Source organism: Neltuma alba, unplaced genomic scaffold (genome assembly GCF_004799145.2).
Source record: "Neltuma alba isolate B1F8T4 unplaced genomic scaffold, ASM479914v2 tig00010438_pilon, whole genome shotgun sequence".
Classification (NCBI taxonomy): domain Eukaryota; kingdom Viridiplantae; phylum Streptophyta; class Magnoliopsida; order Fabales; family Fabaceae; genus Neltuma; species Neltuma alba.
Window position 1 is genome coordinate 502192 of NW_021635334.1, and position 24754 is coordinate 526945.

Here is a 24754-nt window from a genome sequence, read left to right on the forward strand (position 1 = left end):
AAAGAAATAGCAATCTTGAGAAGCCAGAAGTTGAAGATTTTGTTCTCTGTCTCTACTTGCAGAAACCTATCACAGTTGTCTCAATTATATGTACAAAATTGTGAGGAATTAGTTAATGTGGTTGGAGATGATTCTAATAATCATCATCATGACATGAACTATAGCTCCATTTTCCCAAAACTGAAGGGTCTAAGTATCGGCCATTGCAACAAGCTAGAGTTTATATTTCCTCTGTCTCTTTTTGGTACTCTTCAAAAATTAAAATCTTTGAGAATCTGGCATGCTGCTGAGTTGAAATACATTTTTGGGAAATATGATGATGGAGATCAGTCATCAATTATAATTCATCTCCCTGCTTTGGAAACACTAGAACTTGTAGATGTACCAAAGTTAATCAACAATATTGGTGCCAAAAAATATCACCTCAGCTTTCCGCCTCTACAAAGCATTGCTTTGGGGGGTCTTCAAGAGTTCAACGGAGGATCTTTTCCAGATTTGGTGGCTTATTTACAAGGAATACAATTGAATGTGAAAGCTCCAAAGGTAACACATTTGACTTCTTTTTCTATGATCTGCATATTGCTCTGTTTATTTGGATTGCTTAGCATTTAAACTTGAACATCAAGAACATATTTTTATGCTTACAAAATTTTCATGTCAAGACATTTCATACATAAAAATTTATAATTTATTTTTCATTTATAAACATTTGCTTTTCATCAACATATATGTGCGCATGTGCGTCTTTAATCAAAATCTTGCAGAAGATGTTAACTGAAAAAAACAATGACCTTAAAAATTTAAATATTTCTGCTAAATAGTTTGAAAGATAACTGCTCCATATATATTACTTTGTTTATTTTGTTCCTCTTTTTGGAAATTTTCTTCTCATAACAATGGGATCGCTTAGCATTTAAACTCGAACATCAAGAACACATTTTTCATGCATAAAAACTTTGCATGTCAAGACATGAAATTACTGAATTTTTTGGCCTAAAAAATTATCGAATTTTCATTCATAGAAATTAACAATTTAGTTTTCATTTATAAAAAAAAACTTGTTTTTTTTTTCATCAGATTCTTACAGAAGATGTTAACTGAAAAAAGCAATGACCTTAAAAATTTAAAAAATTTTGCTAAATAGTTTAAAAGAAACTTGCACCATATATAAGTTTATCTATAGGAGAAATTAACTATGGATTAATTAGCTTCTCAAGCATATATACTTTTTATGATTTCAAGTCGCTATACTTAGGCATAATCGATGTGTATGCGTCTTTAATTTGTAAGCATTCTACGCATCAATAATAAAGTTTCTCTGTTTTCTAACTCAATGCACATTGAGACATCATTAATAATAGTATTGGAATTTTCTACAATTCGTGAATGTGATAATTTGATCTGGTGCTGAAATTTTGAATTGATTTATTTTTATCAGGACCTGATGAAAATTATCAAGGACGTGCAAAAGCTGACAAACCTTTGGGTAGGACACTCCAAAATAGAAGATGTTCTTAATTTGGAGGGAGTGGAAATTGAAGGTGGAGTCATGACATTAAGCTTAGAAAAAATGTGGTTGATTAATCTAAGTGAGTTGAGACATATATGTAAGGGTCCCAAATATATTTTGAGCCTCCCCAATCTCCAAGGACTATACATCATAGCATGTAAAATGCTAAGAGCAATCTTCCGTGGCTCAATAGTGAAAAGCCTTCCGCAATTATCCTATTTAAACATAGAAGATTGTGATGAATTAGTTGACATCATTGAACAAAGTGATGGGGATCATTTGCATCAACTTTGTTTCCCAGAGTTAGAGGAAATTGACATCAAGTGTTGTCATAGCTTAAAATTGCTCTTCTCTATCTCAACATGTGAGATGTTTCCAAAGCTGAAGGTCTTGAAAATAGAAGAAGCTTCTGAGCTTGAGCAAATATTTATATGCAAACAAGATAATATGGAGAAGATGGCAAAAATGGGAGAAGTATTTCCAAAACTGTCAGAGGTAACACTTGGAAAACTCCCAAAGCTTATTTCTATTTGTGAAGGGATTGATTTTAAGGATCTGCAATGTGAAGTGGAAGATTGCCCAAAATATCAAGGTATAAATCCAAGAAAAGTATTTTGATAATTGCTAGATACTTTTATGAATATTAATATGATATTAAAAATTCTATTGCAGAAACTAATCAAATCCAAGAAGAGCCTAAAAATGGGGATTCAGAAAATCAAGCAACAGCAAGTGTTTTGCCAAAACTTGTAGAGGTATATGTATTAGACTAGTCATCAAAATAACAACAAAAATAATTTTCTTTGTATTTTATTTCACAAGTGAGTTTAACTTGTTCATAAATTTGATTACTACAATTGACTAACTTATTAATTATGGTGTTGGTTAGAGCTCGGAGGAAGCAATGAAGACAAGTGTTGAAGAAGTTGCATCATCAATGGTACAAGCCATCTCATTCTACATTCACATAAGCTTAGTTTCTCCACACCAAGTCTAAGTTTTTTTTATAAACAAAATGCATCAAACAGAACATGGGAATATGCTTAGATGACTGCAGCTTTCTGTGTCTTTCCCACCCAAATTATTAGTCATTATTCATCACTAACAATTGATACATCTAATAAAGCTACAAAAGTAACTTCGCCAAATTCTTGAAAAGATCTAAAGTAAGCAAAGATTTTTGGGGAAACAGTAGAAATATCATAGTATTTTTCTTAAAAAAACAGATTCATGTTTGCACATAAAAAAAAAGAGAGAAACTGATGCATAAATAAATTGTATCTTTTGACATGATGTAGAGTAATAAGGAGGAAACAGTCAAGGAAATTGACACCAAGGATCCTACTCCAGCATTAGAGAAACAAGCACTAAAAGATTCAATATCAGAATTGAGAAGGACATCACCACAGGTAAGTTTATTGATTGTTTGACTATTTTCAATAAGACCATAATTTTTTTTTAAACTTATAACATGTTCAATGCGTCTTCTAATGCCAATACCGACACATGTAAACCATGTATATGGTCTCAACTTTAGTTTGATTATTTGTAAATTAACATGTTTCTAGAAAAAGAATTGAATATTGAACATACAAGATATCCACGAACTAATGAAGTTCCCTTAAGTGAAATACTTTGTTCTATCTCTTGCTGGAATTCAGTACTATAAAGAAAGAGAGGAGGAATTTGGTAGAGTAGTTCTTGATCCTAATTCAAAGTTACCAGCAACAACTTCATTTCCTTTTCAGACGAACAAAATTAATGGCCCATACATCTAAATGTGCTTCAAAACAGCAATTTCTTATTGAATGGAGAGATAAGTTCAACCAATTGATGAAGCTGCTTTAGTAAATTAGTGTCTTCATTTTGTTGTTATTCAGTGATTAGAAGCAACGAAAAAAGTCGTAGGGATAGCTTCAAAGTAATTGTGACTACAACTTCAGAGTTATCCTTTGATATTAGGGTAGAAACCACATAATTGAACTCTATATCTATTATTGCCGAGAACTTGGATTCTTGGAGATGTAAGGCAAAAAAAAAAAAAAAAAAAATCCTGAAACAACCATTTCTTTTTTATCTTTCATCATGTGGCTAAAGCAAATAATTATCTGCAGACGGAATAAATGAAACTGAAAATTATTTCTTTTTTTTTTTTTGGCCTTTCTTTTCAGATTACTCATAGTATCAAAGGGATAACAGAATCAAGTCTTCAAGAGAATTATTCAACGGAGGATGCCATGATAGCAATTCTATCAACTAATTCAAATTCAAGGAAGCAATCCACTAGACCATTTGTCAACTCTAGAAATGATTCTGCACAAGTAAGTCCATTGCCCTTTTCTAATGCAGCAACATCTGAACTACAATGGGTTTTTCGCAATTCAATTTCGTCATTAATAATGCCAACAAGTTGCATCTAAAGCTTCAATACTTCAAATAGAAGGTGGAGTATGAACAGTCAACACGTGAAGCAACGTTGCTGGCCCAACAGCAGGATGTTGAAGAAACAAAGAAATCCATGGAAGTTTCTCATAAAACCAAAATACCACTTGATGATGATGTGCGTTATAATTAATGTATCCCAATAGTTATTTTGAAGTTGCCTTATGATTACTAACCACTCTTTTGAACTGCACAGAGTATTAATGTCATAGCAAAGGAAAGAGCTCAGGAAAGGCCTACCTATAAGGATGTTATATTAGAAACTCTGTTTGCTGATTTAGCACCGAGGAATTTATCAGCAGCATCAATCACTACTTCACAAGAGGAGTTTCCATTGGTTATTGATTATTGTGTTATGCGTTTTTTTTTAATTTAGTATTAGGAATATGCTAGATGGCTAAAAGAAAATGTATCACCCCCCCCTCACTGCTTGTTTTAGGATCTGGCAAAGAAAAAGTCAAGTGGAACAATCATGACCAACCAGCAAGGACTCACAGAAAAGACATCTCTTGTATGCTTGAACTCTTCACAAAAGATAGAAACTAGAACCTAATGGTTATAATTAAATGACCTAACACATTTTTTGGTACTTTAGCAGGGCGTTGGAAATATTCAAGAGGACATCGCAAATATGAAAGCTAAAACAGATGCATCTTTCATTTATTCACAAGTAGAGGACTCACAATCTGGTCCATCTACAATGGTATGTCTTATTTCTATAAGTTTAAATGCCAAGTACCACTCATTTACATCTTTGTAAGTCAATATCAACAAGTTTACACCACATATATGGTCTCAACCAAATTTTCATTTTGTAATAAAGATAAAGCCAGATTATAATTAAAGGGCCTAACACTTGTATATCTATTGGTACTTTTGTAGAGCTTTGAAAGCATTCAAGAGAAGACTACAACAATGGAAGCTAAAATAGATACTTCCTCCTTTTATTCACATGGAGAGGCCTCACAATCAGGTCCATCTATGATGGTAAGTTCAATATATGATGATGCAGAACTCTGGAGTTTATATATTCGGAAATGCAAGACGAATGAAAATAACTTTATATTTTCTAGGTTGCTAGTGTGGAAGAATCTGTGAAACCAGACTTTCAAAAGCATGATTCATCAAATGAAGACAAAGTAGCAATTCAATCAACCAATCTAGAGCTAATGAAGCAACCAAGAGGATCATCGGATGTGCCTTTAGGAACAGAATTTACACAGGTAAGGGAATTGAAGTTTGTTAGATTGTTTTGGTTTTTGTCTTCATGACTGTTGGATAGAAGCTAAGGGAAGTAAACAATTATATCATTTATCTTGTCTCAACCTACTTTTTTGAACCAATGTAGATATATTGCTAGGAAAAAATAGTTAGTGAATAAATAGATAAATTAAGTGATATTGATGTCATTTTATAAATCAAATTTTATCTTTTACTTGGTTTTACTGAAAAACAGAGAAGAAAGTTGTTAGACTAATTTTTCCTTTTGTGCTTTGTAGACTACTAAAGAAACAAGATACGCAAATGTTCAAGATGGACCTAAATCAGAGAAGGCTGAAATGGCTAACTTTTTGACATACTCTTGTGATTTTAAACCCAATATTCCCATGGAGGACAACACAAGCTGTCATGATGTTATCACCTCTTCCCATCATCGTAAGTGTCTTTCTTTTTTGATGATTTTAGATTCTCTTCCAGTTTTGTACTAACTTTCTTGGCTATATGTGTGTGTGTGTCAAAATCACAAACTGCTGCTGCTGCTGCTTCTTCTTCTCAAATACTAGAGATTGGTGAGATTTTCCAACTTGTGGAGTTGAAGGGTGGAGAACCAGCCTTACTGGCCAAAGCACTTGAGCTATATCCTCAACTAAGGCTGCCTCGTGGACAACATACTCACCCAATAATCGCTTTTTCCTACAGAGTCCTTGTTGATATTTTAGTCTTGCTGGCTACCAGAACACCTTGGACCATTACAGCATCAGATAGAACTGCCCTAGAGGGGAACTTAGGTGCTGCAACTTTTCTTGGGTTTGACAAGGATTGGATTAAGCTGGTTCAGGCCAAAGTATTTGGCACAGACAAATCTGATGTCTTGGTAGCAGAAGAGAAAATCTCAGTCATGGAGGAAGAACTTGAGAAATGTGACATTGCATTGGAACGTGTGCAAAAGAAGAGGATAGAAGCTAAAGAGAAGTTAGCAACAGCGCAAACTGAGTTTGAAGCAGTTGACACTCAACTGTTTGATCTGTTGGAAGATCGCAGGAACTTAGTTACGAAGATGGCCGAGTTTAGGAAAATAATAAGTGCCAATGATAGGCCCTTTGGTATTTAAGTATACTCACTTTTTGTTTCTGATTGGTTGTGTTATGTTTTTCAAAAGAGTAAAAAATGAGTGAAACATAATGCCTAAGACAAACCAATATCGCCCCTACGTTCCATTAAATAATGCTTGTTCGTACAATTTAATCGCTGTGATCTATTAGCAAACAGCTTGTGCAATGCCTCTTGATGCCAATCTTGTTAGGGTGGTTGCTTAAACTATAATCTTCTTTTTCTTTTTCTTTTTTTGCTGATAAAAAACTATATTCTTCTAAATGATATTGTTTGTGCAAAGTATTCTTCTAATTAGTATTAATGGGTACAATAACTACATTGTAAATAGCAGAACTGAAAAAGTTATACTTCATTCCATAAACATCACAGGCACAGTCTCAAATAGTCCTATAGAGATGAGACGTTTCAATTAGAGAGGATTTTATTTGTCCACTGTCAAATATAAAGAATGAAACTTATGGCTTTGCGTTCAACTCTTGCATATACAGCTTCCATTGAGAATTGGTTTATTTTAAAAAAAAAAAAACCTTTATTGCCCTGATGGTCATATCGGCTCAATGGAAGTAATTAGTCAAAATTCAATATAACTTTCGGATATTAGGTGGTTTGAAGTGAAAAAAAAAAAAAACTAAGGATGTCATTGTGATCAGAGCAAAAATTGACAGATCAACTGACATTGGGAGAACCAAAACGTGAAATTAAAATTTGCAGTACTTTATAGTATAATTGGAAAGGCAAAATCAACAAAGAGCAAGATGGATCAAAAGAAGCCATAATACCAGTTGAGTGCAAAAATTATCAGGCCAAGGAAGCAATAAGGATGACCGCTGGATAATTCCCTATGTATGGAAAGAATTTGCATAATTCGGGGAATGACAGTAAATTATTCTTTTTAACTCATATTTAAATGTTCCTAGGAGTAAAGAATTGATAAAGTTAATTACTTTATAAAACAAACTTTATATGTTGGTTTTATTTAGGGCTTAGAAGCATGGAAAGGAAGCTTCATCAAAATTCAAAGGTGATTCCAAATGACATCCCCAGGCTCTTTATCTATCTTTCATTTATTACTTCGATATTATCATATTCTTTTTCACCAAATTGAATGATGACATATGAAGAATGAACATCACCGTAAAGGTTAGGTGTGGTTCTTTTCTGAACTTTCATTTTCATAATACTTAGCAGTGACAAATAGTTATTTTCAACGGATGTTTCACCAAAGACAAAATATTAGATCACTTATTAATCGTTTTACTATTCAAATTACATTTTTTTTCTTTAAACTGATACATCTAAATATTACTAAAAAGAGAATTGATTAGTGGATAAAGAAAAAAATTTATGATCTTTTGATGTTATTCAGAGTTCAGAAACAGGGGAACAGAGCTGTTAAAATTCATTCGTCGCAGCCACCAGAGGCTATAACTTCAATGAATTCAGAGGTGATCAAAATGACATTTCCAAAGTCTAATCTATTATAAAAAGACTAAATTAGATAGGAAGTCATGTGAAATGCCACCGTAGGATGCAAGGTGTTTTATGTTAATCTGATGTGATAAATTTTGTTAAAAAGATAACGGTGAGTTTACGGTAAAGAGCCAATAATTAAAAATAAAAAAAATCAGGGGGTTAAATTTAAACTTTGAAATTTTAAAGAGGTTATATATAACCGTCTTAAAGTTTAATGGGAGTTTTGTATAACTTAACCCTATTAAAATGAAGCAATTTCACTTATGTTGAATCCGAATTTATAAGAGCACCTATATTTGTTTTGAGCTCTCAGCATAAAAAAGCAACAATTCATTTAGAAAGACAGAAGCAAATAATAAAGATTCAATTGTTCAAGAGCCTCCGTTCAATTACTTCAAATATTTTCCGTGAAAGAAAAGGTCCAAATAACGTCCTTTAGCCTTCCATCTTTCTCTAGAGAAAGAGAAAAAAAGAGACCCTAACAAGCGGCGGCGGCGGAAATGCACTGTGTTTTTCAACCCTCGGCAAAAATCGCAGAGGTCATCGCTCATAGTCTCAACTCGCCGCCGTTGCCATCCCATATACTTGATGGCGAAACGGAAGAGAAAGGACAAAGAAGATTCCAGTGACGATTGCAAAATGGAAGAGGAAGGTTGAAGAAGATTCCATAATCAGAAAAAGGCGTGGCTGGCCCTTCTTCGCTTCGGGAGTTTCAGATGGAGTTTTTTCTTGGAGTCAGGGTATTTTTTATCCTTTCATAACCGTGTCCCACTATCAAAAAATAACGGTCGTTACTTTATTTGAAAGGTAGTGTTATTTTTGCATTCATTTTCAACTTACATAAATAGATTTCTACGTAAAAGAAAATATACGAGTATTTAGTGAAACATGAGAAGCTAATACCTCACGAAATAATGTTTGAATTTTTATTAGGAAAAGTATTCTTATTTAATGCCTGATATTTTTTTTGAATAAAATTGTCTCCAATTGGGACAGAACAAGAACGTCTCATTTCTCTTTTTTTTAAATTTTTTTATTTGAAAACTAACCATACAGAAAATATAAAAACTTATAATAAAAACTATGTGGAGAAAATAGATAAAAATGACAAAACAATAACACAGAAAAAATGTTTTTGTAATCATGAGAGACAAAAAATAAACAAACCTAAAATATTCACTACAAAGAATATCATGTAAGTCATTAAAAACAACTTTTTAACAAATAAAAAATAACAATGGATAAATATCATTACCAAAATACTATTACAGTGATAAATAAAATAAATATATAACAACTAAAAATAAAGATAATATATTGGGATGGGACCGGGACTGGGACCGGGACAAGACACTCCCGTCTTGTATCCCGTCCCGTCCCGAAACAATTTTATCTCATCCCGCTTTTGTCCCATCCTAAAAGCTTTCGGGATGAGATTGTCCCGTCTCAAAATAACTGGGATAGGAACAGGACACTGAAACGGGATACAGTTGAACACCTCTACTCTCCTTGGTAAGACAATAAATATTTCTATATATTATCATTCTTATTATTATTACTTTTTTTTCTTTTATAAAGTACTCATTATTCTTAGCTTTTTTCGATATCATGCTCTTCTTTTGATGCATCGAAAAATTCGCAAGTGGATGTATAATAAAGCAAAAAGAATATTATGTATGGGCACACACATAAAGCCAAAAGAAGTACGAATTTGGTTTAATTCACAAATTTGATAATAAATAAAAAAGGTTAAGAATTCATGAACAAAAGAATACTAATATAAGGAAGCTTTAGAAAAAGTGACTTCATTATTATATATATATTCCATTTGACACTTATTATAAATTTCAAATAACTAATTTACAGATAATAAACAAATAGTTAAAATTTGTTAAAAGCAATAAATATGTTAGAAATATAGTTTTGTTTCTAAATATGCCTTTATAATAAACAAGAAAAATGATGAAAGATAATGTACAAGAAAATGTGACAAGAGGGTATATTAAGAGAGAGAGAATAAATAATTAAGGGCATAAATGAAGAAAAAATGTATTAAATATTTTAGATACATCCCAAATTAAAACTTATAAAATGGACCATACTTTTTTCAAATTTAAAGCTTACAAATAGTGCCAGAGGGAGTATATCCTTAGCCAAAGGGTTTTCTTGATGTCCGAGAGTGCATATTATTATACTCAAACCACCTTCCATAATACTACCGGTTAGACTCCAAAAACCGATCTCATTACTGAAGATTTAATTTGCCTCTGCTCTTTGTGCCATCTCTCTGTGCTCTATTTTCCTGGTGAGAACGTACGTTGATTCATCCTTTAAAGTGTTCTCTCAATTTGTTAATTTTAATTTGCTTCTTTATTCTCCATTTTTTTTCTTTTTCTAAGCAATTTGATTTGGACAGAAAAACTGAAAAAAGAAGACTGCTCTGTTAGCTTGTTGAAGGCATTGTCAAGTAATTTGCAATCCGCAATCCGCAAAAACTTGGTAAGTTCATCATCACCTTCCCTTTTTATCTCTTAATTATCTACTTTTCCTTTATCATTGTTAGTGGCTTTATACTACCTCCGGTCCTACTCCTAATTATAAGACTTTATTTCTAAACTATAAACAGAGACTTACGGGGAAACATTAATTCCACTAGATTACTAATGAGATGCCCCGAAATTATTCTAGGCTTTATATCGTGATAAATGATCTCTTCATGAATAATATTCTTTAACACCGAAAGTTTTTGTATGCTAGTTTTGGCACTGTGGGCAAAGAAGGCAGATTAAAATTGTTGTCTTTATTTTCTGATTAACTGCTGCATTATTCACCTCATAATTATACTCCCTTTGTATGTATCTTTGCTTTGGTTTAGTTTCATTGATGCGTTTATGTCTTTCAGTTGCTTCTTAAGTTCTTGCACTCTTGTTTGGCCGTTTTCTTGACCTCTACCAATATACTCCTCAGGTCATAAATGTACCCGTTTTATAGTGTAAATTATACTATAAAATGAGTGTTATATTTAAGACTAAAAGAGTATATTGAGAGGGTTAGAAGGAAATAATATTGTAATATATAATTTATTGTATCTTCTATTATATTGTCAAAAATTAGCTGTGCAACTTATTTTTAAGTTTTGTTCTTTTATTTTTGCAGTTTGTGTGCCCTAACATCCGGTCATATTTAGATTCTTCATTGCAGCTGTAACTTGTTTGATTGCTTTGTCTTTCTATAAAATCTACAAAAAAAGGGGGAGAAAAAGGAAAAGCAAAAAAGAGACTTCTTAGATCGTCCAAGAATCATCAAACGGACGACGGTGGAGTCTCGAAAAAAGAGAGAAGGGTAATTATACATTTTGATTGTGTCCATCTTACTGTCAATGTCCCTATTTGTTATTTGCAATTTAATTATATTTAATTTGGAAGAATATTGAAGATTTATTGTTATTGCAATCCCATTGCATGGAATCCGCTGCTAGTTGAGATAACTTGATACGCATTTATTTCTTATCTGATTTCGGTCATATTCTTGGAAATACCTTATAAAAAAAGGATTTTTTTTGTTTTAAATTTTTAATATATTTTTGAAAAATCACGTTTCAACATTTCTTTTACCTAAACTTTCATTAGGATTATATCGAACTTGCTTCCCACTTGAAAAGTCAATTACTAGTGTCAGAAAAACGACAGGAGTATAATATATCACATGATAGGATGCAGGGTTGCATTAAATATTTGCAGTAGGTATAGTAATGTCAGAAAATGGAGGAATTTAAACTAACTGACAAATTAACTTTGATTAATAATTAACAAAAGCCTAGGAATTCATCTACAAAATAATAAAAAAAATACTCGTAAATTTGAGTTTGTCAGTCCAATAATTGAATTTGAGGGCACAAACAGTAAATAATTATAGATATTCTAGTTAATAAGTTTCGGAAAAAGGCAAGGAGAGGTTAGTAATATCATTCTCTTATATATGCTGATTTTCTTTTATCTGTTATTTGTCGCATGATGACTGAAATTCTTCCCCCCCCCCCCTTTTTTTTGGCAATTTGTATACCCTGATTGGTTCGTGTTTGCGTTCTTCATTTTAGTTTTCCATTCGATGTTTTCTTTTTTAATTTCTACAAATTAAAATAGAACTATCAAAGGGATCATTCGAAAGTATTGGAATCTTTGAAGAAAGGTGAGTGTATGTTTTGCCTGCTGTATTTCCTTTTTTTTTTTGTATGCATATATAGATGTTACATATTCCTCCTATTCTGTTTATAGATTTCTTTTTTTTTGGGCAAAACAAGTCAATTTTATTAATAACCAAAAGCAAGATACAAACACCAATAGTCCAAAGGCTGGAAAAGCAAACACTCAAAAGCCTATAATACAACCTAACACACAAACCTTACCAAAGAAAGAAGACCAAACAGAAAATAAACTGACTTACTAAGAAACTAATAACAGATGACACTTAGCCAATACCAGTATGGTCCCTACACCCCATACTACTAGAGCTCACATCATTAATCAAAACAGCCAACAAAGAGGATGGTGGCTTTGAAAGCCATCCCGAAAGTACCATGCCCCTCAATGCCTCAGCTGCAATTAGATCAGCAGCCTTGTTTCCTATTCTGTCAACCAGGGAAAGATTCCATGAAGACTTACCCGAAAGAACATCAATACATTTCTGCACCACCTCTGAACAGCACCATTCTCCTCCTTTCCCATCCTTCCTCTGCAGTAGACCGTACAACTCCTGACAATCCATCTCAAAGACCACATGATCCCAGTTTTTAATTTCTGCAACTTCTAAAGCAGACAGAAAGGCTAAACATTCAGTCATAAATGGTGAAATTGACTCCACCTTCTTCCCCAAACCTCCAATAAACTCTCCTTTCTCATTTCTGCATACCACGCCAACTGCTGCTTCCTTAGAGTCATGCTTGAATGCCCCATCCATGTTAATTTTGATCGTGTTAACTGCTGGTCTCAACCACTCCTGGTTTCTATCACAGCTCTTCCTGCCCCTTTCCTTTCTTCCCTCCCTTTCAGTTGCATTCTGGAAGTCTCTAACTAATCTCATTGCTTTTGTCACACAATTCAAGGCATCAACATCTTCACCTTCGAAAATTGCCTTGCATCTAGATTTCCAGATCCACCAGCAGATTCCTGCAAAAATTGCTAAATTCTGTTTATCCTTTCCCATTTTACTGTCCAACCATTCTTTATCATCAAACTTCAGTGACATAGGGGAGCCAAACCAGCAGACTCTTGCCCATGGACATTGAAATAGCATGTGCTCAACAGTTTCCACATGTGTTCTGCAGATCTCACATATCGGGTTCACTGAACACTTTTTCCTGTATAACGCTTCTTTAGTTGCCAAAGCCCCATTCACAGCCCTCCACATAAAATGCAGCACCCTAGGAGGTAATTTAATGTTCCAGATCCCGTTCCACAGGTTCTTAAAGGGTTTATAAGAAGAGCTAGGCTTATCAGTAGCATTATCCTTCATTACATTCAGAGCAACCTTATAGCCTAATTTTACCATGTATTCACCGCTTCTGCTTTTTAACCACACCATTTTGTCATTGCTGCTAATTGATGGAATTTTGACCTGCATAATGAGTTCTTTGTCTTCATCATCAAGAGCATCCTGGATCTCATCAAAGTACCACTTCCCTTCTTTAATCAAACTATTTACCTTGAGGTTTCTTGAATTATCATTCAACCTTCTACTTTTCAGTTTCAAAGAATCTGCAGTAGGAATCCACTGATCATTAAAAATAGAGATCTTCACACCATTCCCAACTTTCCAGTATAGGTCCTTCCTTATCAAGTCCCTTCCTTCTAAAACACTCGACCACCCCCAGGATGCTTTGTTTCCTTTCTTTGCTTCCAAAAAACATCCATTAGGGAAATATAAGCCCTTCAACATTTTTACCCAAAGAGCATCTGGTTGTTGCACCATTCTCCATGCTGTTTTTGCTAGCAGAGCTAAGTTAAAGGCTTCTAGCTCTCTGAATCCCATACCCCCTTCTCCTTTAGCTTTGCACAAACTTTTCCAAGACTTCCAGTGGATTCTCCCCTCCTGTTCCTTCTGTCCCCACCAGAACTTAGACACCATACTGTCAAGCTCAACACAACTTTTTCGAGGGAATTTGAAGCAAGACATTGAAAACACAGGTATTGCATTCGCCACTGACTTAACCAGCACTTCTCTTCCCGCAAAAGTTAATAGCTTTTGTTTCCAACCCTGCAATCTTAAACTCATTTTGCATTTCACAAAATTAAGAGCTTCAGCTTTAGATTTCCCCCAAATCAGTGGTAGTCCCAGATAGTTCCCTGGGTTCTCGCTTGCCTTTATTCCCAAAACATCATACACTTCCTTTTTCAAGCTGTCACTGGCGTTCTTTGAGAAAAAACACAGGATTTATCAAAATTCACCACCTGACCTGATGCTTCACTGTAACAATCCAGAATGCTCTTTAACAACTTACAGTTTCTTTTCTCTGCATTGATGAAGAAAAGGGCATCATCGGCAAAAAAGCAGTGAGATAGGATTGGGCAGCTTGCAGCTAGTTTAATACCTCTTAAACGACCCCTCTCCACAAACCATTGTGTCATCACCGAAAGAACTTCAGCAGCTAGGATAAAGAGATAAGGAGACAACGGGTCCCCTTGTCTAATTCCTCTCTCCATGTTTATATCAGCCACTTTCCTTCCTCCTACAAGCAGACTCAAACTAGCTGAAGTCACACATTCCATAACCCAGGTAATCCACTTCTCACCAAACCCAAGTCTTCTCATCACTTCTTCTACAAACTTCCATTCTAACCTGTCATAGGCTTTGTTCATATCTATTTTAATGGCCATATCCACCCTCTTCCCCTTCTTCTTATTCTTCAGATAGTGAAAGGCTTCATGAGCAATCAAGATGTTATCTTGGATCAGTCTGCCAGTTACAAATGCCCTTTGATGCTCAGATATGATTCTAGATAGCAACATTTTCATTCTGTTTGCTAGGACCTTGGATACAATCTTATAGGCAAAATTACAAAGCCCAATAGGCCTGAATTGCCCCACAGATTCAGCATTCTCCACCTTTGGAATCAGGACAATGTTGGTTTTATTTACCAAGTTCAAACTAGTATTATTCTAGAAGAAATCTCTTACCATCGAAATTACCTCCTCATTAACCACATTCCAAGCTGCATGGTAGAAAATACCAGAAAAACCATCAGGCCCAGGTGCTTTAAAGCCATTTAGTTGAAAAGCAGCTAATTTGATTTCCTCCATCGTAACTTATCTTTCCAGTAGCCTATTATCTTCCATAGTCACTTTCTTTTCTACAAACTGAAGGGCTACCTCCATATTTCTATTTCCTCCCGATGTGAACAAGCTCTTGTAAAAATCTGTGAAGGCCCCATTAATTTCGCTTTCTTCCTCTATCCATCTGCCACTGTCATTTTTTAATCTAACAACCTTGTTCCTGGCCCTTCTTCTCATAATACTTAAGTGGAAGAATTTAGTGTTTTTGTCACCACTTGATAACCAGTTTACTCTTGATCTCTGCCACCAATATTTTTCCTCCCTTTCCCACGCTTCTTCTATTTTCTTAATTAAAACTTCTGCTTCTCTTCTGCTATCCTCAGTTAAGGCCCCACTATTGCATACTTCCAACTGGCAGGTCAGATCATCCACTAATTTTCGTGCATTTGGGAAGTTCTCCTTGCTCCACCTTATTAAAGCCCTCCTACATTTCAGTAGCCTTTTGACTAGCTCTTGCACCTTATTTCTACTTTCATACTCTTCCTTCTTCCAGCTATTTTCCACTACCGAAATAAACTGCTCATGTTCGGCCCAAACAGCTTCAAATTTAAACATTCTTTGTACTTTTGAATGTTTAAATTCAAAGTCAACTACCAGCAAATGATGGTCTGATCCTAGGGGTTCTATATGAGAAATCACCACATTTCCAAATTCATCACAAAATTCAGTATTGGCCATGGCTCTGTCAATCCTTTCCTTCACATGATTTACCCCCAGCCTCCTATTACACCAAGTGAATTTAGGACCCTGAAATCCCAGATCAATCAACTGGCAATCGGCCATCATACTCTGAAAATTAAGCACCCTTCTCATATCAACTGGTAGTCTGCCCATCTTTTCATCATTAGACAAAACATCATTAAAATCACCCACGCAGAACCAAGCACCCTCAATTCCTGCTGCTATGCTTCTCATTTTGTTCCACACCAGCATCTTCCCTTCATCTGTGGGGGAACCATAGACAAAGGTAATATATTTAGGAACTTTTACAGTGTTTGAGACCACTGACACATGAATTATGTTTGGTGAATCGTGCCACACATTCACCACCAAATCTTTACTCCATAAAATTGCCATTCCTCCACTTCTACCTCTTGGCTCCACAAAAAAAGCCTCTTCCATCTGACATTGTTCTTGAATTCTTTTCATCTTTTCACTTTTTATTTTTGTTTCCATTAGGAAGATTAATGAGGGTCTACTCTTCTGAACTTCCTCCCTCAATTTTTTGACTGTCAAGGCTCTTCCCAAACCTTGATAGTTCCAGGAAATTAGCTTTATTGATCCTTGGTGGCTGTTTGAGGCCAGCCACCAAGGCCTTCAGCATCATTCGTACTAAGCTCCTCCATCACTATCCTGTCTTCTCCTTTTTTCTCTCTACTTCTTCCACCACCCTTTATCAGTGAACTTCTTCTACTTCCACTTCTTCGCATCTGTCTCTTAATAGCTCCAACACTCCTCCTTCCTTCTTTTACTATCCCCTCCTCTTGAGGCATCTGTATACATTCAAGAGGTTCCACAGGAAATGTTAGTTTCCTCCTTTTAATGGTTCCCTCTTCTTCTTCAAACTCCATTCCTCTCTTCAATCTTATTCTCTTTAAACCGTCCATGACATCAGAGATTGGAGACGCTGCTCCATAAACCACTATTGCTTTAGTGATGTCAAAATTATTTTCTTCAGTCTTCTGCCCTTCTTCTTCACCCTTCATGTTGTTTATTTTTTGTACTTCACTTCCTCCTTCATTTACTTCAGTCTCTTGATCCAGTCTTGCATCAATCTCAGAGATGCTTGGTTTAATCTGCTTTCCAATTTCCCTGCTAGTTTCAACATTAATTGGGACAGTGACCTCATTCTTCTTCACTTCTAAGTTTCTACTTTCGCTTTCCTGATTCTTCATCTTCGGACACTTCTCCTTTTCAACTATTATACTTCTCTCAGTTAGAGCAGGTCTATTAGCAGATATTTCAAACTCCTCCCACCCCTTTGTCTCACAAATAGTCTGCTCTGTAATCATTCTGGCAGCCGGACTGCTTAGCCAGGCGCCAAACCTTCTGGATACATCCTCCTCCTCATCAGAGTGGTAAGGACAGTTTTTTTGATCATGACCTATCCGACCACACCAGAAATAGAATTGTTGCAGTCTCTCATACTTAATCTTGATCCACACCGGATCCATGTCAGGTCTCGGTGTCCATATTCCAGTGATCAGTGGTTTTCTCAGGTCCACCACCACCCTTGCCCTTAGGAAGCTTCTAGTCAACAGATTACCTCTTCTCGGATCTTCGATCATCACCACCTTACCAACCATTGAACCGAGTATCCTCACATTCTCAATATCCATAGCCTCCTCTGGCAATTCATGAAATTGGATCCAAAACGGGCAACTATGGAAATCTACTTCACTAAAGGTCATATAATCCTTCCAGATTTGAATATTAAGCAGCTGACCTTGTATAGACCATGGTCTTCCTCGAAGAATCCTCATACGGTCCTCAGCTCGACGGAATTCGAATATGAAAGCATTTTGATCCACATCAGTAATCTCCAGATCTTCATTCTTCGTGAGATTCCATCCTTTGCGAATCATCTGTAAAACTGTCGTTTTATTCATATTCTTCATGGACATTAATTTTCCAACTAATGCTCCACCGAACAACTTCCTCTGATTCTTACTCTTCCAAACCAGCTTCGCCTCCAGGCCTTCATTCCGGTTCTCGTTTCGTCCTTCAAACATCTTCTTCTGCGCATCTTCCTCCATATTTTCTACCTCTGACACTCCAATCACCGATCCTCACTTCGTCGAGAAGTCGCAATGAACGAGCTACTCGACTCTCTCTTCTAACTCCGTCGCAGTGGGCGGCGGAGATCACACTGAAAAGCGGCAAGAAAAAACTGCCGTAACTAACTCTCACAGGGAGAGAGAGAAGCTCTCACGTGGAGAGAGAAGCAAAAATTCTGTTTATAGATTTCAAATTTGGTAAGAAGTGTGATCTATTTTATAAGTATTAATTCAGATTTGTCTTAATATTCAGTGTATTTTTTCCAATTTTTCTCTTAAATATTTATTCTCTCTCCTTTGTCATTCTCTCATATTTTTTACAAGGTCATATTTAAAAATAAAAGTATATTTTTAACCTATTTATTACTTTTAATTAATTTTAACTAATTATTTATTATTCACGAATTAATTATTTAAATTTTATAATAAGGATTAGAGGAAGCATTTGTCATTTGAAATATATTTATTTTATACTTCTCTTTCCTCGTTCTCGGCCTCTACCAATATTGAGGCGTTTGGACGTGCATGCCATATCTAAAATATTGTGTTGAATAATTTATATATAATCTCGAATTTTTGGATAATTATTGTAAATATTCAAACTATATATTATTATTTAATGTTTAAAAAAAATCATCTTTCATCACAATTTATAACTATGTTTTTCAACATTTAAATATCTTTTTAATTAAGCAGTGAGAGCTCAAAAGCCTGTTTGAACCTCAAATAAATAATTATGCAGTTGATTTATTCCATTTGACTATATTTTTTGGAATCCCCATGATCACACACTCAAGCATAAGTTGCTGGGAATAGCTTTTGCAATTGAAAAATGTCGACGAGAATTTCTCCTATTATTCAAATTTTGTGATCTTTGTTTTTTATAATATATTTTCACTATTAGTTTTATTTGATATATAACAATTTTATTGAATTTACAAATTTTATAATATAATCGAAATTATAAACTGTATTAAAATAATTTTTCGTTGTATAAAGAAGTAGTCTTTTAACAAATATAATATTTGGCATAAAAATAAATTTACATGTTTAAATAATTCTTATATGAAGGAATGGTATTTTGGTCAAAATAAAAGCTTAAAGTCAAATTTAACGGTTAACTAACAGTTGGATGAATAAAAATGGAAACCCAAATGTATGAGGAAGGTTTATGTGACGGATATTTTAATTTTAAGAAGGTTTATATACATTTTCAAAATAGAGGGATAAAATTTACCACAACATAATTTATTTAATTAACCTTCAATATTGATAGCTTAAAATTGCAAAAAAAAAAAATCAATTTATTTGAATAATAGGAGAAATTAAATAAATAAATTGTAAATTACCAGTATCGAAGCTTAATTAAATAAATTGATACAATAATGTGATAGAAAATAGTTTGAAAGAAAAATATTGATGATCTAAAACCTTTATATGCTGAATTTTCTTGCTTTTTATTGGGTCCAATTTGGGTCTCAAATAATCTCACATCAATCTGGAATAATTACAATTTTCTAAGCCCAAAATAAATGGAAATTTATGAATTTAATTTTTCATGAGGGTAATATTTTATATTAATTCACTAAAATCCTCAAATAATTATTTCAAATGATCATCCAAATATAATCATTTAAGGCATTTACATAATTTTTGAATCATGGAATTTGGCCGAGTGCAAAATAATTATCCAAAAATAGGCTTTTAAACTTAACGTATTTTCTTGAGGCATTTTAACATTTAGTGCATCCACTGGGTCTTAAAAATCACTTAGAAACCTTTTTCCTATTTTCCATGAAATTGCCTAATATGTTTTTTTTTTCCTGGGATCATTAGTGATCAGATACATATATATATATATATATATATATATGTTGCATTAATACGGATTTCAACAAGAGTTTTAGTGATATTTTTGTTTTATCAGTGACATTTATTTTAATTTCTTTTTCCTTCATCACGCTTCTGGGCGTTGCTCGAAAACTAGTGCGTTCCGTCTTTCTGGTAATAATCATTTTATTCTTTCTATAATATATACTCTTCTCTAATCTATGATTTTTATGAATATCATTGTTTGCATGCATGGATGTCTTCTTTATACATTATAGAAAGAATAACTGATTAGCAATAGGACCCAATTTATCTTTAATTGTAATTGTAAATATTGCTGCTTTTAATCATTTAAATCTTCTTTGGATGACTCACTTATTAACTGAATAACTGATTAACTGCATATTATAACTGTACAGCTAGCTGTTGTAGATGGCCATGACAATACCACAAATAAGGAATTTACAAGTTCCCATGTTTAACTATAAAAATAGTAGCACGAACAAACATGAAACCGATGCAAAATATATATATATATATATATATAATTAACTATTAAAGTTACCTTTCTCTGGCTCTCCCGCACTTGTAGCTCATCGTCGGTGTCTTCCTGATAGGCTTGGGGTGTGTTTGGATGAAACCAAATCGCGGTTTGGAAAAGTGATTCTGGAGAATAGATTCTGGGGAGAATAGATTCTGTGAAGAATAGATTTTGTAAAAAAGTGATTCTGAGAAGTGAGAGTGTTTGGATAGTTGTTATCAGAAGCACTTTTTATATATACAAATTACTAAAAAAAAGACATAAGTTAATATGATAATTACAAAAAAAATAGATTTTATGATATATTTTAATTTGAAGGAATAAAATTGTTAATAATATATTTTTTATCAACATAATTAATAATACATAAGATAATATAATTAATAATTAATTAATATGTATATATATTTATAAAATATAAGATTGAATATGTTTATAAAAAAATGTATTTATAAAAAAAGTAACAAGATACATATTATATAGGCTTTCACACTCTCCCTTTTTTCTCCAAAAGCAAAAAAAATTTGTTTTTTTCCAAAACCATGGTTTTGGAGTTAAAACCATGGTTTTGACCCAAAACCATGGTTTTGGTTTTTGGGGGAGGTGTTTGGGTGATCTATTCCCCAAACCATGGTTTAGGGTGTCACCCAAACACACCCTTGGACGCAAATCAGATCCTAAATCTAGAATTAGGGCTTTGCAGCGCCAAGCAGCTTCCCTCTTTTCTTCCTCTTCTCTAGTAGCTTCTTCTGGCTTGCCTTGGCGTCTATCCTTCTCAATCTGTCCCCCTCTGTCTTTAATCTTTCTTAGCTTCTCCAGTAAGTGTCATGTGAGAAGGAGAAGTGCTAAATTGGGGAAGGCAAGACATGTATAAGGTGGCTAGAAGACTAAGTTAACCTCCAATTATCTGTTTAATTCAAATTTTAACCTTTTATGGAATTTTCTATATCGTTAGAAAATTTCTACAAATAAATCCTTAGCACATGAGTATTTTCTTTCTCATTTAGCTTCTTGAAACCGTAAATTAATTTCCTTAAAATTTTCGAACTAAAAGTTAACTTGTAACTATTTTTCTTGAATTTCTCAAAAAAATAAGTTTTTGATCACAAAAATCTGCGTTAAAATTATTTATACTTCTTTTTGGGAAGTAAGCTCTTCTATAATATTATTCATTTCCCGAAATGATTATCTATAATATTTTTCTTAATTATTCAAGACCTTTATATAATTTTAATAATTATTTCTCCATTGATTTTCCTAAATTTATTTTCCAAAAATGAGTGTTTAGTGAATAAATTATTTTCTTGAGGCCTTAAATAATTTTGTTAAGCCTCCTAAAAATTTTATTAATTCATAGCTTTAAAATTTGAGATGTTGTATTCTGTAGGTAAAGTAAATTTAAAAAGCGGGAAAAGACAAATGAATGCCATTTTAAATTTCAAATTCTAAAAAGGTGACATGAATTTGTAAAAATCCTAAATTGATGCTCATGCTCAAAGTGTAATTTTGAAATGTTAGTGATTTTGCAACATCACCATTCCTTTTAAAGAAGCAAAGCCACCATCACTGGCAATCCTATCATTGGAACTCTGACGCTAATGGCTAGTCCCTGTAGATGGCAGCAAACAGCATTACGGAAGTTAGCAACCATTGAGCAAAATCATATATTCCTCCTATCCTTAATATAAGACTTAATTATTAAGTTAATTTTGATGTTAAATATAAGATCTATTTTTTATATTTATGAATTTTTTCTAAATTACTCCTATAGATTTCTTTCAACCATAATCAAGTAGAAGAGGAAGAGAGGATATTAAAAAAGATGATTATGATATTTTAGAAAAAACGTGTCATATTTTTTATAATTAACTAACTCTCTTAACTTTCTTAATCTAATCAAATTAATTAAATAAGCTTTATATTAAGGACAAGAAGAGTATAAGATAACTAAGTATATACTGTATCAAAGTAAAAAAGTCGTTTACTTTACAAATGGTGGTGTTGATAGTACTTTTGCCAAGTTTCACTATTACATCAATGGCATTGACAACCTTGTTACAATTTTAACAATGAAGAAAAATCAAAGTGAATGGCATATTAAAAATAATTTACTACACTACTAAAGGCATTTATAATACTTTTACCGAATTTCACTACATTATTAATGCCATTTACACCAATATTTTTTGCAATTTCAACACTTTAAAAAAAAATCAAAGTAAAGAGCCTTGCTAAAAATCATTTACTACACTACTAATGGCATTTATATCACTTTTTTCCAAGTTTCACTACTTCATCAATGCCGTTTACAATAACTTCTCTATAATTTCAGCACTTGAAAAAAAAAATTAAAGTAAAGAGCCCTGTTAAAAATCACTTACTACACTACTAATAGCATTTACAAAGACCTTTATCGAGTTTCACTATTTCATTAATGACATTTACAAATTTTTTTTTTTACAATTTCAACACTTGTGAAATAATTCATCTATGTAAATAATTAAAATGTAAAATATAATAAATTATCACCATTTAAAATAATTAATCAATGTAAATTATAAAATTTATGACAAAGTATGCTTTTCCAAACCTTATAAATGCGCTAAAAACTTCTTTAGGTAATTCTAACTCAAGTAAATCGATTTTTTTTTAAACACCTAATTAATAGTGAATAAATTTTATTATAGTCTATACCTTAATTATTTACATTGATTAATTATTTTACAAGTACATTTTAATTATTTGCATATATATTAAATATTTTAAAATTGCTGAAATCGTATTTAATTATTTACATTGATTAATCATTTTACAAATCCATTTTAACTATCTTTATTGATTAATTATTTTACTAGCATTGACATTGTATAAAAGTTTTTGAGTGTTTCCTGTCAATTAAGTTACTTCCAAAAAATAAAAATAAAAAATCTTTTTACTTGAGTTACAATTATTTAGAGACACTTTTAGTACATTTATAAAGTTTGGAAAAGCATAATTTATTATAAATTTTTTACTTTACATTGATTAATTATTTTCAATGGCGATAATCTGATTATATTTTACATTTTAGTTATTTATATTGATTAATTATTTTATAAGTGTTGAAATTGCACAAAAGGTGTTGTAAATGATGTTAATGAAGTAGTAAAACTTGGTATTTGACAAAAAGAAAAAAAGAAAAGAAGTAGTAAAACTTGATAAAAATGTTGTAAATGATTTTTAACATACCTTTTACTTTGATATTTCTTAGTGTTGAAGTTGTAAAACGATTATTGTTAATGGCATTAATAAAGTACTACCTCTGGTCCTTAATACAAGATCTTATTTAGTTTTTATTTTGATTCTAAGTATGAGGTCCCAATCTATCTTTTCTCTAATATTTATGTATTTTTTTTACCAAAGTAGTCCTATAATGGTAGCTCTCATAACCACACTTGATTAGTAATGATATTTTAGGAAAGACAATACCTATTTATTACAAATAACTAACTTAACTTGTTTCTTTAATCTCCTCAAATTAGTCAACAAGCTCTTATAATTAGAATTGAAGGTAGTAGTAGAACTCAATAAAAGTGTTCTTTATGCTATTAGTAGTGTCGTAAATGATTTTTAATAGGACACTTTACTTTGATTTTTTTCAAAGTGTTGATAGTTGAGAATGATGTGAATGAAGTAGTGAAACTCAGTTAATCGGACCCTTTATTTTGATAGTTTACCTTATGTATAATTTTGTATTATACCAACAGATCAGATAGGCTTGGTGGCTTAGCGGTCATTGGATCTTTTGGGATCCAAGGGATGATGTGATCAAATTTCACTTTGATAACCTTGGCCCAAAAAGAAGGCGCCGGAGCTCTGTGGCCGGTTGGCACCACGCTGCCGGTCATGATGGCTTTTTTTTTTTTTTTATAAGATAAAAGGCAATATTATAAAATCACCAATATTTTAAAATTTCAATTTAGTCATGAATATTAATGTGAAATTTTGTAAATTGGTGTCATGATTTTAGAATTTGAAATTTCAAATGTCATTTATTTGTCGTTTTCCTTTGAAAAATTGAACTTCATCAACCAACAAAACCTAAATTAACTATATATAGATAACAATTTGTGTAACAACCTGAAAAGTTTAAATGTAATTTCTTTTACCTGTATACAATGAATATGTCTTTTAATACATTGCCTTGATTTTAATGTTTTAAAAAAGATTTCAAAATAAAAATACAAATAAATTAATAATAATCATAATATTAGTAAGTTGGAGTTTTCTTTTTTTAAAACAAATTGTTTCAAAAAATTGCATATCAGAAGTCTTGTTAAGTTACAGTGTCAGATCTTACACAAATGAAATTGTGATATCATGTCCATTTTAGATGACAAGCATTGGAGATAGTGTTGCAACTAATATTGCACAGAAATTGGCGGAAAAGATTATCACGGAATTTAAATATTTTCATGATTTTGAGGACTACACACACAACTTTGTGATAGAAAACAGCATTTTGGATGCAAAACGAGAG

General features: G+C 32.7%; 1 protein-coding gene across 1 annotated transcript in view; it reads left to right on the forward strand.

Moving 5' to 3' along the window:
- Window positions 1–1884: 1884 nt before the first annotated feature.
- LOC114756600 (uncharacterized) overlaps window positions 1885–24754 on the forward strand; it is an 83529-nt gene continuing 60659 nt past the window's right edge. Inside the window, exons 1-2 of the mRNA XM_028945547.1 lie at window positions 1885–2102; window positions 2183–2265. Coding sequence (XP_028801380.1) covers window positions 1958–2102; window positions 2183–2265 — 228 coding nt within the window. The 5' untranslated portion in view covers window positions 1885–1957. The remainder of the gene's footprint in view (window positions 2103–2182; window positions 2266–24754) is intronic.